Here is a 25704-nt window from a genome sequence, read left to right on the forward strand (position 1 = left end):
GCCCTGTCCAGCCATCTCTCCCAGGCTGCCGGGTGTAATGCCCTCTTGGGGTGACCTTGAGAGAAGTGAACTGTACCCACTTCTCAGGAGGTGCTGAGCTGTGTATAGTTAATTGCTCTCCACAAACACCCTTAAGATCTGTATTCTGTCACCTTTTTTGTTGTGATATAATTGACATACCATGAAACTCCCCCATGGGGCATATGGAAACTGTTGGACATTCTGAACAACTGCCAGACAGCTGCCTGCTTTCACATTCCCCCCAGCAGTGTACAAGGGTTCCAGCTTCTTTACATCTTCTCCAACACCTGTTATTGTCTTAAAAAAAAAAAAGCCATCCTCCTGGGTGTGGATACTACCTCACTTTTACCTAGGAGAAATTGGAGCCTCAGAGAGGACAAATGACTTGCCTAAAGCCACACAGCCAGCAAGTGGTAGGTTTGGATTCGACTCTAGAACTTCTCATTTAAAAAAAGCCTTTTTATCAAAGTGTAACACATGCCATGTCCTGCTTGATGCATTTTAACAACGTGAATGCACTGTGTCACTACCATCCCGAATCAAGACCTAGAACAGCACCAGGCAGGCCTCCAGAAGCTCCCTCTGGCCTCTTTCCAGTTCTGTCCCGTCCAGGGGTAACCAGCAGGGTCACCAGTTCTGCTGGGGGATGATGTGGTCTCACACTGTGGCAGGATCCCCTACCCCATCTTTAACTCACTAGGCTGTTAGAGACACAAGCCAGGACATGAAGTCCAAAGGTCTCGGTTCTCTTCCATCTGTCTTGAGTAGCTGTGTGTGGTCGGGTAAGACATGGACCTGCTCAGAGCCTCCATTTTCGGTCTGTCACAGAGGTGGTCTTTGCCTCCCAGGAGGGCTGTGGCTTCCTTCCTGGGGGCTGATGGAGGTGGGAGGGGCCTTGCAGATGTAGGAGGTGGGCAAGGGGAGCCAGCAGGGATGCTCCCAGCCTGGGAGGTCTTGATTTTGGGGCTGGGGCAGGAAGCCTCTGCTGGATCTGAACGGGGACTGTATCACTCCAACCATCCGGGCTCCCTACCAGACTCCCTTTGAACCTTCTTCAGTTGCTCGGCCGTCAGAGGTGCCCAGGGGAACAGATGAAAAGTGCCATGCCCGAGGACACAGATTCCTGTCCATCTGGCCCCCTCGTTTTCCTGGGTCATCTATTTCCTCCCTGACTTGTCAGCTCCAGGACCGGGACAGTGTCCTTCCTGTTCACTGCCATGTCCCCAGGCCCTGGCATTGGGTTACACAGGGAACAGGTTCCACTTATTGAAGTCAGTCCCAAGGTGACCATTGCACTAGCCACGTGTCAAGTGCTCAGGCGTCCACAGGTGGCTGGTGAGGCAGACGGAGCAGATACAGATTTCCATCATCACAGAAGGTTCTATTGGACCGTGCTGACCCAGGGTTATTTATGAAGAACTTAGAATAATCACCACCAAGGAAAGAAGATCAAACAAAACACCGTAAAGCATAAGAAGAATGTATTTTTCTCGTAAGAGATTTGCTTGCTCAAAACCCAGTTACTTTTGCTTTACACATAGTTCTAACCAGCTTGGCTGTCTGATTTCACAGGCTATATCAGGAGAGTGATAACCTTTTGAGGGCCAGGTGCAGGGAAAGGGACACTGGCAGCAATAGGAAGTAGCCATTCAGCATCAAGAGAATGGCCACTGAAAGAAACAGACACAATCCCTCAAACTCTGCGGCCAGTAAATGTAGCAGCAAGCAGCTCTTTGTCTCCTTGGTGGCACCAAGAGCATTGTGTGCTACAGCACCGCTCACCAGTGGGTGGTGGTAATAACAGTAGCCCTGGGGCAACAAAAGAATTAACTTATGCTCAGTGTCTTTGGTTTACGGAAACAAGGGGAGAGGGTGTGCGGCAGGCCTTCCAGGAGATTTGCTCTGGGACTGGGGCCCAGACTGGCCAACTTAGCAGCAAATTGTTACCTGCCACTTTGCTTTTTCCCTTTGTGGGATTAAAGAGAGCATCAAAATATCTTGACAGGCCTTTCCCAAATGATCACATGTGTGTGGGTTTCTGCCCTCGAGGCCGAATTGAGCCGTCAGTGGCCTGGGGACTGGCAGGGCTGGGTGGCAGTGGGAAGGCAGCTTCTGAGCCCCTCCCCCACGTGCCAGGTCCTTTCTGCACTTGCGCTTTGCAATGTGCATGTGCCCAGATACACGCATGCTTGGGTCTGGCTGGAGGAATTGGGCAGGGCATAGAGATGGAGGTCACCCTCTGGGTGGGAGGATTTGAGATTGAATCCAGGGTCTGTCTCTTAAAAGCAGGGGCTTGTGACATGTCATCACCAGTTTGTGCCTCCATCTCTTCTTCTGTAGCACATGGATAAAAAGGGATAAACGCAGCCCCCCAATCCCAGTGTTGTACAGTTAAATGAGATAATATGATACATAAAGCCCTCAGCCTGGTGCTGGCCACATAGTAACTGCTTGATGAATGTTAACCAGGGAGTCCTGTGCCTTTCTCTGGGCGGGGGTGTCATATGGGTGGTGTTTGCAGAGCAAATACACAGCAAGCTGTTCACGACAGCCAAAACAGGATGTCCTCCAGCTGATGACTGGGTAACCCACACGTGGCTTATCCGTTTAGTGGAATATTATTCAGCCAGAAAAAGGAAGAGTACGGATACATGCTACAACGTGGGTGAACCTTGAAAACAGTAGGTAAAGGAAGTCAGATAGAAAGACCCACATATTGTGTAATTCCACTGATGGGAAATGTCTGATCCAAAGATGGATAGCAAACTGGTGGTCACAGGGACTGGGGGTGGGGGTAACAGGGAGCAAGCACTTAATGGTTATGGCCTTTCCTTTTGGGATGATGAAAACGTCTTACAACTAAACTGAGGTGGAGGTTGCACAGCATGGTGAAAGCACTGAATGCCACTGAATTGTGCATTTTTAAATGGGTGATGTTTAATTTTACATCATATGAATTTTATCACAGTTTTTTATTTTTATTTTTTTTCCCCTTAACGGAGGCACTGGGGATTGAACCCAGAACCTCATGCACACCAAGAATCCGCTCTACCACTGAGCTATACCATCCACCTCCAGTGAGTTTTTTAAAAAGCAGCGGAGGGAGGTGAGGGCTGAAGCCCACTCACCTGATCCCAGCCTCCCAGTGGTACCACCACCGAGGTAACAGCATCACCACTATTATTATTGCCCTCGTTGTTGTTGACTGTCCCCTGCCCTCCGACTTGATGTCTCTCCTTGGAGGCCGGGGTTTGTGTGGGGGGGGGCTGGGGACAGATCCTCTCTCGTGCCGGTGGGGCTGTGCCGTGTGGGTCCCCTGCATGACTCGGGCAACGTTCGCACACAGAGAGAAGAGATGAGGCCCCAGTGTGCTGTACCTGCCAAGGCGGCAGCCCCCCCACGACAGGCAGCCCGCTGTTCTCAGCCTGGGCCCCTGGCTGGGCACGAGTTACCACCCTCCCCTCCTCCAGCCTCGGAAGCAAGCTCATGGAAGGTGTTCCCAGCTCCTCCTCCCCCTCCCCAGGAACAGTGCTGGGCACCTTCCCGACCTGTGTCTTGAGTCAGCCTGGAGCCTTGTCTTGGGGGCCTGCAGACGTCATGATTCATACTCCCTTTTAGGGAAATCCCCATGGAAACCGGCAGGCAGGTCTGGGCGGGAAAGGGCTGGCTCCCCAGAAAGGCAAGGGGAGGCAAAGCCTGGTGGCATCGTGCCAGCATTAGGGGCCAAGGTCAGGGACTGTCTCGGGGGACCTTTCATCACCCCACACCCTGCCCGCTCTGTGACATGGGAAGCCTGAGAAAGTGTAGAGTTTAGAATGTCAGCCCTGAAGACCCTTAGGGTTGCTGGGGTCCCTGATGAGTTCCCTCCAGGCCCAGTTTTCTCTAGCTCAGATCCAGGGGTTGAGTGGACAGGGAAGAAACTCATCTCAGAAACAAGAGCAGAGGCGCAATATTCTCTCCCTGGTCTGGCAACACCAGGACCCCCACACTGGTCCCTTGTCGTCCCCTGAGAGCAAAAGGACAGAGGCATCCTTGACCTGTTCCCTGACTCACATGGAAAAGCAGTACCTCCAAGAGCCAGGACCCCACTTGCAGAAGAGCCCCTTTGCAGAAGAACTCCCTTGTAGAAGGGCCCCCTTGCAGACTTCATAGATGCCAGCTCCCATGCCGTGCAGTTACAATGCGGGCCCTCGACTACCAGGCAGCCACACTAAACTCACATGGGTCAGAGCGGCGTACAGCAGGACCCAGCCAAGCTGGTGGCCCAGGATGAAGGCCCCCAGTCTTAGCCAGGGCTCCTCAGTTCTTTTTAATTTCTCTTTAATGAGAGCAATTTGGCAATAACATAAAGTATGCTCTTACCCTTTGTCCCAGTAATTCCATTTCTGGGAATCTGGCCTAAGGAAATAATCCTAAACATGGGCTAGAAAAACATGTTTCACAAGGATGTTCATTGTGGAGTTGTTTATAGTAACATTAAATGAAACCCCCACACCATCTAGGGGAGGGAGTGGGAGTGGTGATGAAACAAGCGGTGGTTGAATATATAATAGACGCTAAAACGGTAGTTCTGAAGATTACTGTTGAGAATAGAGGGTGTGCGTATGATGTCACATTATGTGAAAAAAGGTGAATTACAGAATTACATGTACCTGTAAAAAAATTATATATAAAAAATAATCAGGAAGGCAGTATACCAAAGTGCTAATGAGAGATCTTGATACGATTTTTTCTGAAAGATTTCATTCTGTTATTCATCATCTTCCAAATTTTCTTGAACATTCATGCATTGTGTTTTTCAGGCAGGTCTGAGTTGTAATTTACATTACAATTCACCCTTTCAGTGTGTGAACTTTGACAAATGTGTACAGTCAAGGAACCACCATCACAATCGAGACATAGAATATTACCATCACCCCAAAAAGTTCCCCCACGGCCCTCCTCTGTGCCCCTCGGTGACTAGTCCCTTCCCCCACCGCAGCTGCTGGTCTGATTTCAGTCCCTATGGTTCTTGCTTATTCCAGGATGTCAAACAAACGGAAACATACAGTACGTCTTGCACTGCTTCTTCACGTAGTAATAACTTTTAATCTGCTTAATGTTCTCTTAAATGCGCACCTCTTAGAGCTGGGTTTCCTAGCTTCCCTCAAGTGGAGAATTTAATTTTTCCTTTTTATCTAACTCAGCCTTTACCCCATGCAGGAATCTCCTTCTCTGGAGCTCTGACCATCATGTTCAGATTACCAGGGAATTATCAGTTATCTGTAAAATCGTCCCAACAGTGTGAAAGTACCCAGGAGGGAGGAGGTCCTTGGTTGGCGTTAGCTCACACCTGAATCCAAAGAGCTGCATTTGGGTGGGGGGTGGGGAGCTTCCAATTCCAATCTGTCCCCTCACAAGCCCCAGGGGCTCCAGTCTAGGCTCTGTCCATGGTGATGATAATAGTAACAACAATAGTGGTAGGAGCAGAGTTAATTTCTCTTAATAAACATTTTATGTTACAGTAGTTTGAGATGTAAGGAAAAGTTACAAAGACAGTACAGGGAGTTCCCATATACCCGACACCCCCTTTCCCCAGCTGTTAATATCCCACGGTAGCATGATACATGGGTCAAAACTAATCAGCCCATATTGATATGCTGTTATTAAAGTCCACACTTCATTTGATTTCCTTAGTTTTTCCCTAATGTCCTTTTTCTGTCCTAAGATCACAGATGAGCTCACAGTACATTTAGTCATCATGTGTCCATGGACTTCTCTTGGTGGGAACAGATGCTCAGACTTTCCTTGTTTTTGATGAGCACCAGTCAGGTACTTTGAGGAGTGTCCCTCAGTTGGGGTTTGTCTGATGTTTTTCTCGTGATTAGACTAGAATTATGGCTTTAGAGGAGGAAGATCTAAGAGATAAAAAAAAAACTAGTGTTTCTTCCAATAGTTTATTTTATTGAGCTTTTTAATGTGTTCCAGATGCTGGGCTAATCCCGTGACAAATTGTATGTTCTTTAAGGCTCCTAACATCCTATGAAATTCTCATTTTACCGTTGGAGGAAACTGGCTCAGAGAGGTGTGGTAACTTGCATAAAGACACACAGTAAGTGCTCAAACACAGATCTCATTGATTCTCCAAATTTTGCTGTTAGCCAATATTGCTTCAAACAGCAACATACATGCTTTTTAAAAAAAAAAAAACAGTTATTTATACTCAGCCTTTCCCCAAAAAGCCTGTGTTGCATCTTCTGTTCAAGGCCACCTTGAGATAGCCACAGCAGGGTCAGGAGAAGAGGCCGGCACAGGTGGTTAGCAGGCCCTCTGTCATGATAAATCCCACATGTTGTGGTCATCTGGAGTGTGTTCCCAGGGGCTTGGTGTGGGCCTGGCCTGTTTTGGGGTCTCCAGGAGGATGTGGTTGGAAATAGAAGCCTCTGGGCTTTCTGCTTGTGTGCCCAAGGTGCGATTCTAAAGCATCCAGGCTGGCCGTTTGCTTGGTTTGAATAATCAAATCCACGCTATTGCAGTATTGCTGTATACCCTTGTGGAATTTTTGGAATGGTTTTCTGTGTCTCTGTCCTTGGGTGTGGTCCAGCAATTTTCTAGATGCCCTAGTGGCTGCATCCTAGCCCATGTCCTCTGGCTTCTGTGTGCATCAAGGGGTCGGTGGGCTGGGGTTTGGGAGCCAGCCAGCCAGACCTTGAAAAGGGAGAGGTGGGCCTGAGCCAAAGGAAAGGCCTGTGTTGCATCCGGGCACCCAGGTGCCTTTGCTTCCTAAAGGAGTTTTTTTTAATTTATTAATTTATTTTTAATGTTAATTTAATACTTAAGACTAATAACCAAAGCATCTTCCCAAGTATGTTATGCATGGTGATTATAAGTAATACATGGATGGACATTTTTTTTTTATTTAGGAAAATATTCCTTCATTTGTTAAGGAAATAACAATCACCTCCGCTATGTCCGGCACTGTTTAGGCACACGGAACAAACCGATGAAAATTCCTGCTCTCGTGGTACTGAAACACTATCAGGAGAGACAGTCAGTGAGAAACACAATAAGAATGTCCCCAATCCCCCAGGCCCCTGGTGTCGCTGGTGTTCTCAGGACAAGGCGTGATGTTAGGGCTGAGTCATTTACTGCAGACGGTGGAGACTGTGATAGTGCAGGGATGCTGGAAGAGGGCAGAAGGGCGAAGGGGAGCCCACGTGTTTGCCTTTGAGGTGCACTGATAAACCCTGTTGGTTGGACACGGAGGCCACCTTGGTTGGTGTTGGATGGGCCATGTGCTGATGAGAAGGGCCAGATGAACTTGGCTGCTTCCCACTACCCCTGCCGGTGTCTGAGCAGCCTCATGGCTCACTTGGACCTGTGCAGGAGCCTCCAGGCTGTTCCCTGCTTCTGCCCACTCCCTCCACGCAGCAGTCCCAGTGATGCTATGAAACTTGCCTACGGCCCTGCAGCACCCACCCCATGGGGGATGATCCCCAGAATCCCACTGGGCCTTTCAGTCCCTCTGGGAGTGGCATGCCCATCTCTCCCAGGCATATCTTACCCACCCTTCCTCCTTTTGGCCTTCGATCCTCCCTGAGCATCACAGCTTGTTCCTGCCGCTGGGCCTTTGCACTGGCCACAGGCCCAGGACACAGTTCCCCTCCATTTTTGCACAGCACTCCAGCTCTCTGCCACCTGTCATCACCCCCTATCTTGATTTTTGGTGCACCAGTTGCCACTCTCCAGTGGCTTACTTATTTGGATAATTTGTTTGTTATCTTTTTGCCCCACTGGGCTTCTGTCTTATTCCCTGCTGTACCTCCAGCAGCCAGCCTGGGGCCTGGAACAAAACAGATGCTCAATAAATATTTGTCAGATGAATGAACGAGTGAATGAATGAACAGATCAATTGATCAGTTGCTCTTACTTCCTGAGCCTGGTGACAGGTGATATCAGGGAAATTTGAGGCAGCTTAAGCCCTAACCCCTTTCTCCTCGACCACCACCACTACTGTATCTCAGCTTTGGTAGACAGAAACTGAAAATTAAAAACCTCCCAGAGGTCCTAAATCCTTAGGGTAAAGTCCACTTGTTGGGACACAGATTTTAAGTTGCTTGTATCACAGCACAGTGGTCAGGGCACGGATCCCCAAGTCAGCAGCTGAGTTCAGTCTTGGCCACATCCCTTGCCAGCTGGGTGACCTTGGGCAAGTCACATGACCTCCTGAGTCTCAGCTTCCTCATCTGTGCAGTGGGAATGCCCAGCACCTGCTCAGCGGACTGTTCTGGGGGTTAAAGGAGGTAGCGCTTGCCCTGTGCCCTGGGAGTGCTTGGTGTGTGTCAGACCTTGGGAGATGTTAGCTGTTATTCTCAGCTGCGCTAACTCACCTCTGATTCTGCTGCAGTCTGGCTTCCTGGGACCAGAGTGACAAGGACACTGCTGGTTCCTGGTGTCCAGTGCATTCCCCTGGTGCCTGGCACCTTCTCTCTGTGACAGTGGAACTCACTCAGCCGTGAGTGACTGTGAATTTCTCTTACCCCGTCCCCACCCCAGCCCTGACTAATGACAGTCCTTATCATTCTTCCTTTCAACACAAGTTACTGAACCCTTGCCACATGCCAGATACTGGGGAGAGAAAGACAGAGATAGAGAGACAGAGCAGGGACCAAGACAGACAGAGGCCTGACCTCATGGAAGCTGCAGCCTGGCCAGGGAGCAAACATCATACAGATAACACATAAGTCCACAATAATTAAAATGGGTGTGGTGAGCATGCCTGGCACAGGGAGGGATGCAGCCAGGTGAGTTATGGGGTCTGGAGGGTCACAGGTTTCCCGAAGAAGCCCTGTCGAGCTGAGACCTGGAGAGTAGAAGAGAAGGAGGGCAGGAGGGACCACAGCCTTTTGGGGACAAGGAGCTGGCTGAGATTGCCGTGGACGGTCAGCAGTCCTGGATGGGGGTGCATGGAGAAGAAGAGAGAAAAAGGGATGATGGGGCTGGAGGAGGACGCGAGACCAGACCTGCAGGGCCCGTCGATGGTGGGTGGGAGCATGGAGTTTGTGGTTGGGCCACTGGGAGCCATTGAAGGACGCTGAGCAGAGGAGTAGAGGGATTGAGTTTGCTGACTTGGAATGTGAACCTGGGTACCAAGTGGAGAACACATACCTGTGAAGGGAGATGAGGCAGGGATCCAGCGGGGGGTGGGGGTGCCTGCTTTCTGGGCACGAGAGGATGGTGGCTTGACATGGTGAGGGATGCAGGTGTCCAGGCTCTGGCTGTGTCAGGCCCACGGATGCCAAGAGGAACAAGGCACAGCCCTTGCCCTCAAGGTGCCCCCAGTCTAGTCCTGACTCTGCAGGTCCAAACATGTGGGCAGGTGTCTGCCAGGGCCCCTCGCCTCCAGCTGGACGCTGCTGGCCAGGAAAGACAGAGTCCTTTGGTCCCCAGAGCTGCCAAGTGTCTGTACCAACTCAGTTTGCTTGTTGCTAGAGTGGGGATGTCTTCCAGAACCGTCTTCCGAGGTACAGCTTTTGTGCCTGATCTTGTAACCAATGTATGTCTTGTCTTTTTCTTTTTTTGCTGCAGCCAACTGGGTACATGGAAAACTCAGTCTCCTACAGCGCTATTGAAGACGTTCAGCTGCTGTCCTGGGAGAACGCCCCGAAGTACTGTTTACAGCTCACAATTCCTGGAGGAACTGTCTTACTGCAGGTAGGATAAATAAACATGAACAAGCAGTTTCTGCTCCCGTCCCCACTCACTCACCCTCCTCTTTCTCCTCGGAGGGAGACCGCCAACTATCAGGAGGAAAGGTTGTTTAACTTAGGGTGTTTTTTTCCTCCAAGTATGAGCAAGGTGTAAATCGAGGCTCACGGTGGGAGAGGAAGAGGGAGTGTGCACAGACTGAGCTCCTGCTGCATGTCTGCCACCATCTAGGAACTTTACATGTTGAGTTTTTACTTCTCTTAATGAAGCTGAGAAATAGGTTTTCTGGTCTCCACTTTACAGATAAGGAAACTGAGGCACATAGAGGCTTTAAGACTGTGAAAAGCAAGTAAGCAACAGATGCCACCTTTTGCTCTGCTTCGAGTGAGGAGATTTCTTCTCCTTGATCTAAGTCTTTGGGACTTTGCTGGAAGTAGAAGCCATCTCCTTGGAAGAGTGTGCATTTTGTGTGTATTGGTCAGGACCGTTGGTTGGAAATGATGCAGACATTATTTAAACTATCTGAAGCAAAAGGAGAATTTGATGCTGTAACTTTTAAGGTAACTGGAAAGTTTAAGAGAGGGCTTTAGGCATAGCTGGATCCAGGAGTCAAATTTTGTCATTAATATTCAGTCTCTCTCTTCCTATCTCCTGGGTTTGCTTATTGTGTGCTGGCTTCATTGTCAGGCAGTCTCTCCATGTGGTGGGAAAGATGGACTTCTGGCAGCCCCAGGCGACATTCTTGGAGCTTGCAATCCTTAAAAAACGTGAGAGCCATTTTCCTTTCAGTATCTTTCTATAAAATCTCATGGAAGATTATGTTGACTGTGCTGTATATTCACCCCAGGGGATGCCCTACCCTGGGTTACATGCACACCCTTACTGTAGACAACTGTGTGCTCTAATAGCCTTTACCAGGACCTCATGGGTAGAGAGGTAGGTCCACCAAGAAAGGAATTGTTACAGAAAGAATAATGTGGCTGATGCAGTTCATACAGATGACACATTCTGTATCATTTCAGTCAGTGCCACACCAGTTTCCAACAGGGACCCCCAAGTCAGAGACTCCTCGTCCAGAAAGAATGTTCTCTCTCATCACTGGGAGAATGATCAGCCTTGGCCTTTCTTTCAGGAACATTTTCTTCCTACCCCTGTTACTACAGGGAGGCCTGCTCTGATCCCAAAGAGATGCTCCCTAAGACTTGTCTCAGGTGGCCACCAGATTAACACATGGGAGCCAAGAGGCATGCGGCTGGGCCTGTTAGGAACGTTGCACGCCACAGGCTGAGTCACAGCTAAACGTCCTTTAGGAAAATCCTGCCCTTTGCTATCATCTCTTGGAGGACAGCAGAGCCATGCCTGCCTGTCAGTTTTCTTCTCAGATCCCTCCTCCTCTGCAGTTGGCAGTTTTTCTCTCACCGACCCTTACCTCTTCCCTCCTCACCTCCAGCCAGCAGAGCTTTCCTCTCCGTTCGTCCGTCCTGCCCATCCGAGGCTCCAGCATATGGGGAGTGGTCAGTCCCGGCCCCCTTAGGCTGGTGGAAGAGCAGCAATTGAAGGCTGGGGGGTGGCGTGGGGGGCAATAACAGGATTCCATGGAAAGCTGAGAGAGGAAGGGGCTGAGAAAATCTCATTTGAATCACAGAGCACTGAGCCAGCCAGCCTGTGTGCTGGGGGTGGGGAATGGGGTGGGGTGGAGGTGAGTAAGCCCCTTCACCCCATCCTTGAAGAAGCTCCTGGGCCTCCTGGGAGGACAAAGCCATAAACAAATGACTGCAGAGGTAGCAGCTAAAATAGAGGCATGTCCCCGAGGAGCCCAGAGCAGGGAGTGACTCACTCATGCCAGAGAAGGCTCCCCGGGGTTGGCGATATTAGAGCTGGGTGTAGAGGGATGAGTAGGAGTGTGCCGGGGAGGTGGGGGGGCACACACTCTGGGCAGAGGGAAAGGAGTGCAAAGCATGAATGTGGGGGAGGGGCTACCCGCTGCCCTGTAGGCAAGAGGGAGGTGGGTGCAGTGCCCTGCATTTGTGTCCAGAGTTCTTGGGTCACAGCCAGATGTTACAGGTCTTTTTAGCTGGATGAAGAGGGCTGGGGGGCAGCGGGCAACTTACACCCAGGGAGGGTCTGAGCATCACTTGCCCTGGGGACAGAGAAGCAGTGAGGCTTGGAGGTTGCAGGTCACTGGGCAGGGCCAGGATGTCCCTTTAATCCAGGCTGTGGCTGCGGGCCGGCTGTGATGACTTGCCTGGCTGGGGCTGCGTCCGGCGGTGGCCTCGCGTCAGAGCTCCCCCTGCCGTGCTGACGGCGGGCGGGCCTGCGGCGGCTCCAGCACCCCTCTCGCTCGCTGCCCCCTGCTCCAGTGGACGGCACAGCCCGGGAGCCAGAGGCTGGAGCAGGAGAGCAGGAGGAGGAGGCCGGTGGCCCCTGGGATCAGAGCAGGACTCAGAGCCTCAGAGCCGGGGGGCGGGAAGCAGACGCAGCCTCCGCCCGTCACCCAGGGAGGCCCAGGTGGGTGCAGCCCTGCCCCTGCCTGCCTCAGTCTTTGCCTCGCTGTCATTTTCATCGCTTCTGCCTTGCTTCCTTCTTGTCGTCGCCCTCCTCCTCTCCTCCTGTGATTCATGGATGGTGTGCGGCTGTCTTGTTATATAAGCGGGTTCCGAGTCATCTTGGAGATGGGCTCCAGGCTGGGAGGGCCGTATGATTATGGGGTGGCCGGGGGCCACGTGGGGCCCCAGGCGGTATCCTGAGGTGTCGGGCAGGCACCCCTCACAGGCTGTTGTGATGGTCGCTTAGCCGGTCGCTTAGTCCTTTGCTTTGGGCTTGTCCCGATTCACGTGACAGGACCCAGCGCAGTGGCATGACAGCGCAGTCTTCCCTGCTCCGGGTGGGAGGTGGGGACCAATAAGCGGCCAGGTGTGCTTGGGGGCAAGGCCCCCTGGAAGAGTTTCCTCTGGGTGCTTCTGATCGGCTGAGGCTGAAGGTGCCTTGAGTTGAGCTGTCCCTACCACAGCCACCAGCCACACGGGGTTGTTTGCACTTAAATTAAAGTTATTGCATCAAGAAGGCAGTTCCTCAGTCCGCTAGCCACATTCTGAGTGTTCAGTACCAAGTGTAGCCAGTGGCTACCGTCCTGGACCATGCAGGTAGAGAATGTTTCCATAGTCACACACAGAGTGTGACTCCAAAACTCTTCATTTTGACCCCATGCTCCGTGCACCGCCTGCCCCCGCAGAAATAGTCTCAGAATGCAGGGGGGTCTGCAGGATTCCAGCATCCCTGCCTCCCTAAACAGGATTCCATCCTGCTGCATGTGGCACAGCTATTCTCTCCTTGGGGGTGATGTCGGGGGTTGCAAGGGTCCCTGCCCTAGCCTGCCTGGTCTCCGTCTGTCTCTCCTTCAGGCGCTCTGTATCCATGTGTGTCTGTTTCCGTCCGGCCTTCTCAGACACTTTTTCTCCGTCTTTCCCCCTCCCTCTCTCTCCATATATTTCACTCTCTGCTTCTCTTGCACTCTCTTTCTCTGCTGCCTTTCTCCAGGCCTCTCTCTCCACCTGAGCCCTTCTCTCTGTCCGCCTTGACGTAACTCTCTCCATCCCTCCCTTTCCTCTCCCTGCCCCTCTCCTGGGGACGTCCTTACACAGCTGCTTTGTGAGAATTTGAGTTAGTGCCTCACTGAGACCCCCGGGAGCTGACCTATCTGAGTTCAGGGAAGGTCAAGAAAGGCTCTCAGGCAGATGTGCCTCCTCCTCTGCTCGGAGACACCAAGCAACATGCCGGCAGGTCGAGTCACCAAAGGCGCCAGCCTTCCAGCCTGAGTCCAACTGGCGTGTTTCTGGATGCTTTGTGTATTCCACTGTGAGCTCCCTAATGCCGTGTTGTTAGAATCCCTGGGTGCAGAAAGGACCTGTTTATCTTCTTTCTTCCCTTAATGCCCTTTCTGCTGGCGATTCATTGTGAGGGGTAACTACATTAGTACATAAACGGTGTAGTGAAAGCATCCTCGGGGGGTGCTCCTTGCGGCCCGTGCGGTGGGCTGGCGGGGATTAAAAAGCCGTGTGGTGGCAGATCATCTTCCAGAGATTTCTGCCTCCCAGATGGGTTTCTACCCGTTAGTAAGAAGTACACAGGGCTCATTGCTCGGAAAACAAGGTTTCGGGTGGGACCAGGGCAAGGGGACCCTCCTTTCCCGAGAGCTCCTGCTGCTTTCTGGAACGGTGTCCAAACCTGCTCTTCTCGCTGATGTTCCCGAAAGCTGCTCGGAAGCCAGGCATCTATTTACCCCAAAGGCTGGCGGCAGGGGCAGGGACAGGGCGGGTTCCCTTCTTACTGGAAGCTGGAGAGAAAGACCTTTCCGGCCTGAAAAGCACATGCTGTTTTTACCCTGAGAAGTTGGGCTGGGAAAGGAGAACCTGGGAACAGTCAGCCACAGTGCACCCTGGGCTGTTTTTCTCACCTCTCGAGACAATGCAACAATGAGAGAGAACTTGGCAACTTTCGAAGAGGAAATTAGGCAGAATTTGCCTGGAACGAGGCCCTTTCAGTATTCGAAAGATTTATCGCTGGGAGAAGTCAGTGCTGCTCGAGCAGGCCTGCCTGCTGCCAGGGGTTCTTTCCCAGGCTTGAGTCCAGGCTCCTCAGAGTGACCCTCAGGGTTCTGGGCTGGGAGCTGTGTCCCGTGGGGCCAGGTTGTCCAGGCTCGGCCCCTCCCACATCAGTGTGGCGACTCTGCCAAGACTCGCTCTGTCCCTTAGACCCAGTGTAGCCCAGTCCCCTCTCCCTTTCCCTGGAAGGCGCTTAGAGATGCCTACGCTGGGATTCCCAGTGTCCCCCGGCATCCTCTTTCCTTCTTCGAAACTTGACAAGCCAAAGGAAGGGGCAGTACATTCCACTCTGGCGTAACCTCTCTGGCTCCATCTGAGAGGGGAGGTGGCTGTGAGGATGCCCTTAGTGGCCACATCACGAGTCACCTTCCCTCTTGTTTGTGGGGTGGGGCCTCTGGGTGATTGGAACAGGCGCCAAGCCCTCCTCCCCTTCATCAGCACAGTGCTTTCAGATTTCCCCGCCCAGTTCCTGGGAGCCCAGCAGTAGAGAGAGCCAGCTGTGGAGTCATACAGACCTGAGGCCCAGGCTAGCTCTTCCAGGCTCCACCTGTGTAACCTTGGGCAGCAGGAATAACCTCTCTGGGCCTGCAGTTAATGTGTGAACTGGACCCATACTACCTGTCTCCTTGGGTGCTGTGGAAATCAGCAATATTACATGTAAAATACTTAACACTATGCCAGGTGCACAGTAGGTGCTCAGGAAAAGGCAGTCATGATGATTCTAAAGCCAAATACAACATTTCTAGAGTCAAATACAACATGGAGAAGCAGCGGTATTGAGGCTGAATAGTTCTTTTGAAGTTTACTGCACATGAAATGCTCTTCAAAATGAGCAGAGTAGGTTTAGTGATGCTTCATCCGTCTGCCCACCCACCCATCCATTTATCCTTCAGTCTGTTCACCTGTCTGTCCATCAGTCCATCTATCCGTATCTGTCCATCCACCTATCCATTTATCCACCTGTCCATCCACCTACCCATCCTCTTATCCATGTATCCATCCAATCATTCATTCATTCATTCATTCAACGTCATCCAGACTTTGATTTAACATTTATCCGAGTCTTATGGACACAGTGGTGAATAAGTCAGACTCACCCTGACCTCACAGAGCCCACAGACTGGAAAGGAAGAGGGACAAGATAGGCAATTACAGGACACTGTGACCTGTTCAGTGAGCTGTCATCACCTGATGTGATCAGGGTGGTGAAAGGGAAGGCACCATTAAGACAGGCATTCCAGAGCTGGCATTGTGGGTGAGACCCAAAAGGTAGAGTTCAGCAGGCCCTTAGGAAGGGGTTGAAGGCAGAGCGTGATCCCTGGTGCAATGTACACACCGTGTGAAAGCCAGACGAAAAGCAAAGCCAACCAGGTTATGCAAAATGATGCTTCAGTGACAAGCAGCACCCAATTCTAAGTGGCATAAAACAGCACAGGATGATTTCTCACCCATGCTGCACGTGCATCATGGGTCAGATGTGAGTCCGCAGCATCTGGATTGTTTCTGGTTGGCAGGGCAGGGGGCAGGGAACCGACTAAATCGTGCACTGGCTCTTCGAGGCTTCCCCCAGAAGTGACGCAAGTCACAGGGCTGTGAATTCCTACCACGTGCTGGAAGGAGAGCTGGAAACATTGGGAGGGGATGTGGATGAGACCATGGCAAGTCTGGTCTTAGTTTCCTCGTCAGAAACATGGCGGGAGAAGAAAGGCTGGGTGAGAGTTGGGTCCTTAATCTGTGGTCCACCGTGTTTTCCGAAACTGCCTGCACAATTGTGTGGGGGGTAGTGTACCAGTGTGCACATTGCTTGGGTGTGAGTCTGTCGCTTGTTTCAGGTTCTCAAAGCGTTTCAGGTTCCCATAAATCCTCAAAAGACTGAGAACCCCGGGACTGGGTGATCCTTGAAATCCCTTTCAGCCTGTGAATCAAAGAGCCATTTGTTACAATGGACGAATGAGGCCAAGGCCTCTGTCTTCCTCCAAAGTGCAGCTAGCATGGAGCAGGGCAGTCACGGTGGCCACTTCCCCTCCCAGCTGTGCTCTGGAGGAATGAGCCCTCAGGGGTGGGTGGGAGACGTTCGCTGTCTCTGCCTCTCAGGGAAGGAGGCACGGGAGGCTGAATGGCATCCTGCTTCCTCAGGCATCTCCAGCTTTGCCTTACCTATAATTAATTTACTCGGCAAACTTCCTAACCCCCAGCCTCACTGGGGAGGCAGCAGTTAATCCCAGTGGATCCTGCCTCCTTTCCCAATCCTGTGGGTGGGACAGATAAACCTCAGGGAGTAGGGGTAAGGGCTCCAAGAGCTGGGAAGTCAGGGAGGGGAGGTGGTCCTGGCCAGGGCTTTGGGGATGGCAAAGGAGTTTCCAAAGTGGAGAAGAGTAGGCGAGTGCCAGCGAAGAGCGGTGGGCAGTGGGGAGATGGTGTGGGCAGCTGTGAAAAGCAGGACACAGCAGACCCAAATGAGACCTGGGGATAAGGGCAGGCTGGACACAGGGCAGGAGAGGAGATCTGTGGAGCTGTTCCTGCTCAGCCGCCAGCTGGGCACACTGACTGAGGTCTGGGCAGGACCAAAACCACCTGGTGTGTAATCCCTGGGACCTGAGGGATGCCAAGAGGGCTCGTGGTGTTACTGGGAGAAGCTAGAGCTCTGGGAACTGGCTGATTCCTTCCAGAGAGACAACTGCAGGGAAATTGCATTGGAACATCCATTTTTGACAAGGAGGAAGGACCTGGTGGGGCCGTGTGTATCCATTAGGACTCTGGATGCAACCAGCCTATGTGGACTCAGGCTGCCGCAAGCAGGAAGGGAAAATACCAGAAGGATTGCCAGGATCCTGGAGAGCAGGCTTAGAAAGTGAACTGGGGCGGAGGCCAGTGGGAAGACGATGTCGCAGCCCAGTAACCACCTCCACAGGAAGACGCAGCCCCTGCCTCATAGTGAATTCTCACCCCCTCATCTTGACGTCACTTGCTCGAGACCCAGAGTCGTGGGCAGGAGCTTCTGATTGCCCCAGCCCAGATCACCTGCTCACACACAGCCAAGGGACGGGCCGAGAGGCCCATTTAAAGGTCTTTAACAGGGGCTCCTACCGGCGGAGGCCCCCTGGTTGGAAAGGGCTGGGCCTGGTCACAGGGGACACAGGCCTGTACTGGACCTGGTTGCCGAGGCAGCAAAACAAGTCCCCGTCCACCGCTACTACACCCGCACTGCTTTCCAATTTCTTGCACGGTTTGTGTTCTCATGCATCCCACCCTGGTGGTACTGGCCGTGCTACTCAGAGCCTGGGATTTGGACATGAGACCCTGACCTCAGGGATTTTACAGTCCTCTTTTTCATTCATTCGTTCATTCAACACAAATTGATTAATCTTACCATTCTAGAGATCTGAATCCCAAAACAGGTCCCACTGGGCTAAATAGGTGTTGGCAGGGCTGGTTCCTTCTGAAACTCTAGGGAAGAATCCATTTCCTTCCTGTTTCCAGCTTCTAGAGGCCGCCCGCATCCCAGGGTTTGTGGCCAACCTCTCCTTCCATCTCTGGCTCTCTGACCGCCTGCCTCCGTCTTATAGAGACCCTTGTGATTACACTGGCCCACCCAGGTAATCCAGAATAATCTCCCCATCTCAGAATCCTTAACTTAATGACATCTGCAAAGTCCCTTTGCACCAAAGGTAACACACTCACAGGGGATCAGGACGTGGACAAGCTTTGGAAGTCTCTCATTGGATCTACCATACTTCCCTGTCTCTCTGGCCACCTTGGTGTGTTAACAAGCAGAGAAATAGTTGTGGACTAGAAGCATGCTGGAGCCGGCTCACACTGGCTTGTATCAGCTCCTGAGAGCAGACCACGATCATCTCTGCTCTGGTCCAGGAACGTCCCCTGGTAGCATGGAATCAGCCAAGGTGGCATCATTCACAGCATGGAAGTCCGCACACACTGTGATCAGGGCTTTTTATCCGGGAGAGCCTGTCCTCACACGCTTATCGGTGCACCGCTGGCCGTGGCTCCTGTGGGTACAGATCCCTGCTGTTGGGTGCTGTGTTCAGTAAGCATTTTAGATGGATTATCTCATCATTTGGGATCTTTGCACCGTTCTCTCTGAGCATGAGATGTATTTTGTCACCCTAATGAACAAGAATTTTCATGAGGCCACAGCTCAATCAACTCTGACCACGGACTCTCTGGGGTGCTCTGGTCCCCATGGCAGACTCCCCTTCTACCTCCACTGCCCCGGTCAGGTGTCATAGGCTTTGCGTCATCCAGGGACTTGCTCCAGGTCACACCACTAGACCTCGGACTTGAACCCAGGTCTCTTGGAGACTTGGATACCGCAGATGTTCCTGCATCACAGAGAGGGTGTCTCACAGCCTGCTCCTCCCTCAGGGCAGAAACTCAGACTCACCTTGCCTCCATGTGCTGGTACAGGTCTGTTAGGGTTCGGAATGAGTCTCTGAGCTTGCCCACAGGAGCCTAATGCCTGGCTGCTCGGGCCACTGAACCGGTTCATTGATTCCAGCCCAGAGATTTCCCCAAACTCTGCCCTAGGAGAGCACCTCATGTTTCATCGATGATTTGGAGGGTGTAAATCTACAAGAGCTAAATCTCCTTGAATGAGGGTGACCTGAAGTTGTACACGTGCTTCAGTGTGGCTCAGGGACAGAAGGTGGACATTCGTACTTGGAGGCAGTCTCTTGACCATCAGGGTCAGGGTCACTTGGAGCGGAGAATTGTGGGGTCAGGGAGGGAAGGGACATTGCATTTCTGCCTTGGGAGTGGCCCGTGGCAGACTTGAAATGCTGTAACATTGGCCTCAGCATGACTGCTGGGTGCAAGCCCTGGCCCACACCTACTGCCTGTGAGCCTGTGGGAGAGTTTAACCCTCCCAAGCCTCAGTTTCCTCATCTGTACCATAGGGGTGATGGTGCTGACAGTGCCAGCTTCCCAGCGTTGACTTTAAAGGACTGGATGAGCCATTCCACACGTGGGCTTAGCGCTGTGTCTGGCGCACATTAAACATGCCATAAATACTGCTCTTGCCATCAGCAAATCTGCTAGACCAGGAGTGAGAGCAGCGTGACGCTGAGTGGCCCAGAGTCTCTGAACTAGTGTGGTGTGGATCACGGAAGGTCTTGTTCCCCACATGGTAATTTTTTAATGTAGTTCTGCTTGAGTTCAAGACTGGGTGCGTTCTACCGTGGCTTTCTGCACTTGGCAGGAGGTATAGTGGTTAAACCCACAGGCTTGGTAGCCAGGCTGCTGGGTTTAACTGTGGTTAGTTGACGTGAGTGCGGGGGGTCTCAGTTTTTCCCTTTGTGAAATAGATGCAGTATTGCCCACCGCATAGGGCTGATGTGAGGGCTGAGGACAGATGATGCGGATAACAAACACCCAGCGCCCAGAGCAGTGCTGGGAGAGCACCCAGTCCGCTCTGCCGTCATCATCCTACCACGTGCCTCTTCCTCACTCATCCTGGCCCCTCTGTGATCCTGAGTGAGTAGAAAAGCTCTTCCAGCCACAGTGTCTACCCAGCAAAACAAGTGCCCAGTAGCAGTGCTGTCTTGTTTCAGACACGCCTCCCCGGGTGCCCGCTTCTGGTTTGGTTTTACACACAAGGGGTTCAGCTTGGTGCATCCCTTGGAAGGCTCAGCAGGGTCACAGGGTAGACCCTGCGGGACAGAGCAGGTGGGGCTTGCATGCTGGCCTGTAAGGTGCTCTGAAATGCTACAAGCCAGTGACTGGACCTTGCTGTCCTGTTTTTCTCATTGCAGGCTGCCAACAGCTACCTGCGGGACCAGTGGTTCCATTCTCTGCAGTGGAAGGTAAGTCCTGACTCACTTGCTTGTTTGAGAGGCCGCCTTTGTCTCAACAGCTGAGTGTGGGCTCGGGACTGGTCTGTCCAGTGAGGGCAGAGGTCTCTTGTCTTCTGGTCAGCTCAGCTGAGGACCTTTGCTCGATTTGTATAAAAGCCCCTCGCTTCCCTCTTGGATGGTTGATACCTTTCCCCCATGATGCCGAAACTGCATTCCTGCCCCACTGGCCCTTGACTTTGCCCATGAGCCTTGTAGTGTTTTGCCTGCTTCCAAAAGGATTGTGGAACCGCTTGCTGTCAGAGCTGGGGCTGCCCTGAGGGGCCTGGGGAACAGGACTTCAGAGGCACAAATGATGGTTTGAAAGTTACTTCCAAAGGTGGCACCAAAGGTAAATTTATCAGAGATGCAGACACACAACCATATATTTCCATAGGCTTCACTTCCTTTCCGTTATCTGGTTCTTTGGCCTAATTTGGTTCTAGCTCTGAAAGCTGGTCCAGAGCCTTCTAGCACATAGGGTGAATTAGTCCCCTGCAGGGCACTTTCAAGACCCAGGGGCCAGATCTACGAGAGGGGTCCTCCCATCCCCCTAGGGGGTCCACATTCTGCTCTGGTTCAGGACCCTTGCACCCTGTCTTCCCGTCTCTCCTGCCTTCTTATCTTTTAGTTTAGAACAAGCCATGGCAGGCCCTTGGCCTCGCAGAACCAGCAGGGTGTGGCTAGGATGACTGGTGCATGTCCTGTGCTGTCATCTCACACTAAGCTGGAGGATCGTGGGGTGAGCAGCCAGGCCTTTGCAGGGTTTGAGGCCAGATGCCATGCTGGGACAACCAGGGGACAGTCTGAATTCCTCTCATGCCTCCAGGGGGGCTCTTGTTACAGCTGGGCAGAGGACAGAATTACAACCTCAGAAAATGACATTCCTGGTCCCAACGAGGGCCGCTCCCCTCCTTCCCTCAACAGCGGCAGGTCCCCTCGCTTTGTGCTCATGTGGCTGTCTCAGAGGCTAAGTGGTAGTCTCCAAATTGGAGCTGCAAAGGAAAAGGACTAGCACTTATTGAGCACCTGCTGTGTGCCCAGGGCATGAGGCCACCTCACATACCTCTTTCACCTTTGCAGCAGCCTTGTAAGGCTAGTTGTTATCATTGCTCCCATGTTATATATGGGAAAGGCAAGGCCAGGCTGGAGCCCAGCTCCCACAGCTAGTAAGGGCCTGGGGCAGGATTCAGACCTAGGTCTTTCTCATTCCTCTATGTTTCTGAGTGCAGGCAGGTGGCACATGCTGCTGATAGCTTGATCTCTGCAGGGACATTGTCCCGAAGGCCTGGCTCTCTGCCGCCAGGTGTGTCTCAGGTCAGGACCTGTGGCAGGCCATCTGGGAGTCAAATGCCCGGGCAGTCGAGAGGGTGATGTGGTAGTCAGGAACTCCCTGAAGGAAGAGGCCATTTCACTGTCATGAACAACGGCTACCCAGAGCGTTCCCTCTTCTGTTCTCCATGCATGTTTTCCTTGTGACTCCTCAGTAAGGGATTGCCTTGCTCAGGGTGGGGCAGAAAGTACTTGGAGACATACTGTCCACCTGACAGCCTCATTGAAAGGTGCAAAGATCAGTGTCACAGGGAGAAGCTGTCTTTAGTGGCTTCTGCAGGGCTCTGCTTTCTGCCTTGCCCTGGTCCACATTTTCTTAACCATTTTCTGGAATCTATGGGAACACCTAAAAGGCAGTGCTTCTGAAATGTGTGAATATTACGCTGCTACAACGGATGACTAAGGTGGTGGGCATAGCCAGCCACCTTTCAGGAAATCGTGACAGCTCAAAGGATGATTTAAAAGTGACAAGATTGAAATGTACAAGTTCAGACGGCAAGTGTTGCATATAGGGTTCAAACAGTTGATTGAGCAAGTGCAGAGTTGGGGATCCCTGGGTTTCTAGCAGTTCTCATAAAGACCTGGATGTCTGCACTCAATTTTGGTGGTGTTTAGTTTATGGCTGTTACATTTAATCAGTTAATTTTTTTTAAAAAAGGAAAGAAAGCATCCAAGAAACCCAAGTCAGGGTACCAAGGAATCAGTAAATGCCCAGCAGTGAGTGGCCCCTTTGCCAGGTGGTGGATGATGACCTTTGTTCTCGCTGTGCAAGCATTTGCTTGTGTCTCAGGCATGAGTAAGACATGGGTAGTTTTCCCCTTTTGACAGTGTCGTCTCCCCCTCCCCCCACCAATGATTTAGGTATGCTGCCACCAGGTGGCAGTGATACCTTAGTATCAGCAACTTGATTTCATTCCTGCGGCTCTTTGCCATTCAGTTTTTGATGAGATTGGAGGAGGCAAGCTCTGCTTCCTTTGAAAATGGCAAGAAATATAAGGTCTTTGGAGGTACGGCCGGCTAGTGAAATGAGCTAAGAGACCTGGATTCGAATCCTGTTCTATAGCTGACTCGTCTTGTGGTTTGTGTAGATTCTACTTAGTAGTGTTCATTAATTCAGACGCAGTTTCCGAGTACCTACAACATACGAGGCATGGCTGGGTGCTTTCCTGTTCATGCTTATGCAGCAAATGACAAGGCTCAGAGAGATCTAGTGCCTTGCCCATAGTCACACAGCAGATTTCAGGACCGATCTGTGCCTCATTCTAACTGGGACTCTTCAGCCCTCTCAGGATGTGTCCTGTTTGTCCCTGCTGATGCAGTCACTTTCTCCTTATTTACCACCAACCATTTTGGGGTTTCTTTTTCTCTCTTTTTTTTCTTTTCTCTATCTTTAACTTTAAAAAAAACCAGTAGAATATCACAGTTTAGGATTTTAGAAATCCCACCACCTTAGCTTGAGTTGTAAAATTTTCTAAATACTGGCTTTATCGTTTTTTCCCGACAGCAACATGTACGCGCATGTTGTAGCTACTGTGCACATAGAGAATGCGTTCTTCTATTTGTAAAGAATGTTGCCCATTGATTTATCGATTTTTTTTTCTATCTAGTTGTACTGGCATCTCCAGGGCATTCTGCACAGCTGTATATTTCCTCCAAGTGGGCCAAAATTGGTATTTTGGGGCTTAAAAAACCTGCAGTTATTCCAGTGGTACGTGGCTTTCCTAGTTCAGTCTCCTCAACAAAACCTTATTTTCTAGTATTTAATTTCAAAGGGACAAGGGGAAGTGGGGGGGGGAATACCTCAAAATGCTCCTGAGGGGGACGATAATGAAAAAAAAAAGGCTTGGGAAGCGCCGCTGTGGAACCTGCCTCGTATTGTGCATTGGGACAAGGCAGGGTGTGAGGAAGGCACCTGTGTGATACTCTTGCTGCCCTCTCTGCTCTATCCCGGGGGACCTGCTTCATCCCGGGGGTCCTACTTCATTCTGGGGGATCTGCTGCATCCTGGGGATCTGCTCCATCCCAGGGGGTCTGCTCCATCTTGGGGGTCTGTGCCATCCCGGGGGGGTCTGCTCCATCCCGGGGGGGTCTGCTCTATCCTGGGGAGTCCCCTCCATCCCAGGGGATCTGCTCCATCTCGGGGGGTCTGCTCCATCCCGGGGGCGCCATTATTCCTGTGGCCTCAGCTCTGAGCTTCATTGGGTCCACAGGCCATCAGAGCTCACTAGGAGAGTGTCCTCCACGCTGGGCACTGGGCTTTGAGCATTATCTTGTCTCACCAAACAGTTTGTTGTCATTGACGTTTGTGTGTGAGGAAATTTGAGTCACTTGTCCTGGGTCCCAAGGCCCCCAGAAGGGCAGAGACCCACAATGTCCCTGGGACCCCCTTCCCGGCCTTTCCTTCTCTCTCTGGGCAGCGCTGGTCTGGGAGGTCCAGAGGAGGCCTGGGGCCTGCAAGAGGACGACAGGAAGGAGAGTGGAATGGGGTCACTCTGGGCAGTGGGGTGGCGGCTCCAGCCCTCCCAGGATCCGCTGGAGCCGAGCATGCCGACCTCAGGGCTCCCTAGAGGCCAGTCCTGTTTGGTTTGGGTGGTTTGGCCCCTGAGGCCAATTCCTGGGGGTGTGGAAGCATAAACAGTTGTACTGAGTTAATGAGGCCTCATTTCTCACTCAGATGCACCTTGGAAGCCACGTCCTGTGGAGTCAGACCTGTCATGTGTGCAGGGCTAGAAGGGGACAGACCTGGTTTGTGTGACAAGGCCAAGAGTGTGCTTCAGGCTGTGAGGGTCAGTGTGTGTTTACAAAGCTGTCAGGAGGTTGGCCTGTTTCTAGGCTCGAGGCAAGGGGCCCAGATGCACACATCTGTGACAGATAGGCCTGGCAGGGAGGAGGCACACCTGTAAGGAGCTTTTGAAGGAGGCCCAAGAAGCAAGACCACCCACCTGCTCTGTGGAGTCAGTGCTTCTTGTGCCTCCAGCTCTGCAAAGTGCCTTCTTACTTCCTGAGAGGGGTTCCTCGCCGTTGCCCAGAAGTCCTGAAACCCAAGATGATTTTATGCCAGAGTTGGGGGAGCTGGGTCACTGACAACAGCCCCAGGGCCAAGCCTGAGCCCTGGGGGCACGGAGCAGCCGGTGTGAGACCAGCAGCTGGCCTGTGATCCTGTCACAAGGCTGCCAGGCAGAGGAATGCCCTTGGCCCTGGGAAAATCTCAGCCCAGGTTTGCATCCTCTCTGGCCATGGGCCCTGGCCATGCGGCCTCCTTCTCCCCACGCAGGGTTTCCCAGGCCCCAGGGGCGACCACAGCCGTGTGGTCACCCCCAGCCAGGGCCTTGTCCCTCACCTGAACAGAGTGGAAGGGTGAAGAAGACATGGGGTTCATGCACGTGTGTATGAGTGTGTGTGTGTGTGTATGTGAGGGGGTAACCTAGTTGGGTGCATTGGGTATGGAGTGTGTTTATTCGGGCCTCAGTCTTCCCTGTGAAATGGGGAAATTCCTAGCACCTCTTACCGGGTGAGTGTGAGCATGGGCGGCTCTGGATGTGAAGTTAGGACGGAGCCCGCAGGAGCCGGTATCAGAGCAGCCGGTGGGCGGGAGCGGGAGGGTCAGCCCCTGCAGTGCCCCACCTCCGTGTCGGTAAGATCTCGGAGGGGCAGTCTGTCCTCAGGAGGTGCAGGCTGTGGGCGCTCCTTCTGGGTTTTGAGCACCCCTGGGCCTGCCACTTTATGCACGTTTGCTCCCTTAATCCTCACAGCGGTTCCGCAAGGTCTTCACTGTCCCGTCTCCTGGATGAGGGGACCGAGGGGACAAAGGACATTGCCAAGGACAGTGCTCCCAATGATGTCACAGTCTCAATTCTACATCGGGCCCTGGGCTGAGCCCACGCCAGAGTCCCCAGTGCGCAGGTGAAAACTGGAGGCTCGGAGGTAAAGAGCGTGGGGCTGGTGGCCTAGTTCTCTCTCCCGTCGGGCTGCCCTCTCGGGAAGGCTGGACCTACCGTCCCGGTGCCCACGCAGGGAGAGAGGCCCCGCTGGTGTCAAGGTACCCGGGGGAAGCAGCTCAGAGGGATAGAAGGCCCTCGAGCTGATGCCCCTCCCCTGATGGGGAGCTCATGGAAAAGGGTGGGACCCTCCAGTGAGGGCTGTCACTCCCAATTCTGACTTTCCTCCTGGACCCTCCTCTGTCTCTCTCTTGGGCCTGGGAGCCCGAGGCCTGTCCT

At 52.4% G+C, this 25704-nt stretch overlaps 1 protein-coding gene across 1 annotated transcript in view; it reads left to right on the forward strand.

Moving 5' to 3' along the window:
- CMIP (c-Maf inducing protein) overlaps positions 1 to 25704 on the forward strand; it is a 222158-nt gene that overhangs the window by 131034 nt on the left and 65420 nt on the right. Inside the window, exons 2-3 of the mRNA XM_072967806.1 lie at positions 9589 to 9714; positions 20078 to 20128. Of these exons, the coding sequence (XP_072823907.1) occupies positions 9589 to 9714; positions 20078 to 20128 (177 nt within the window). The remainder of the gene's footprint in view (positions 1 to 9588; positions 9715 to 20077; positions 20129 to 25704) is intronic.

This window comes from Vicugna pacos, chromosome 9, assembly GCF_048564905.1.
Source record: "Vicugna pacos chromosome 9, VicPac4, whole genome shotgun sequence".
NCBI classification, from domain to species: domain Eukaryota; kingdom Metazoa; phylum Chordata; class Mammalia; order Artiodactyla; family Camelidae; genus Vicugna; species Vicugna pacos.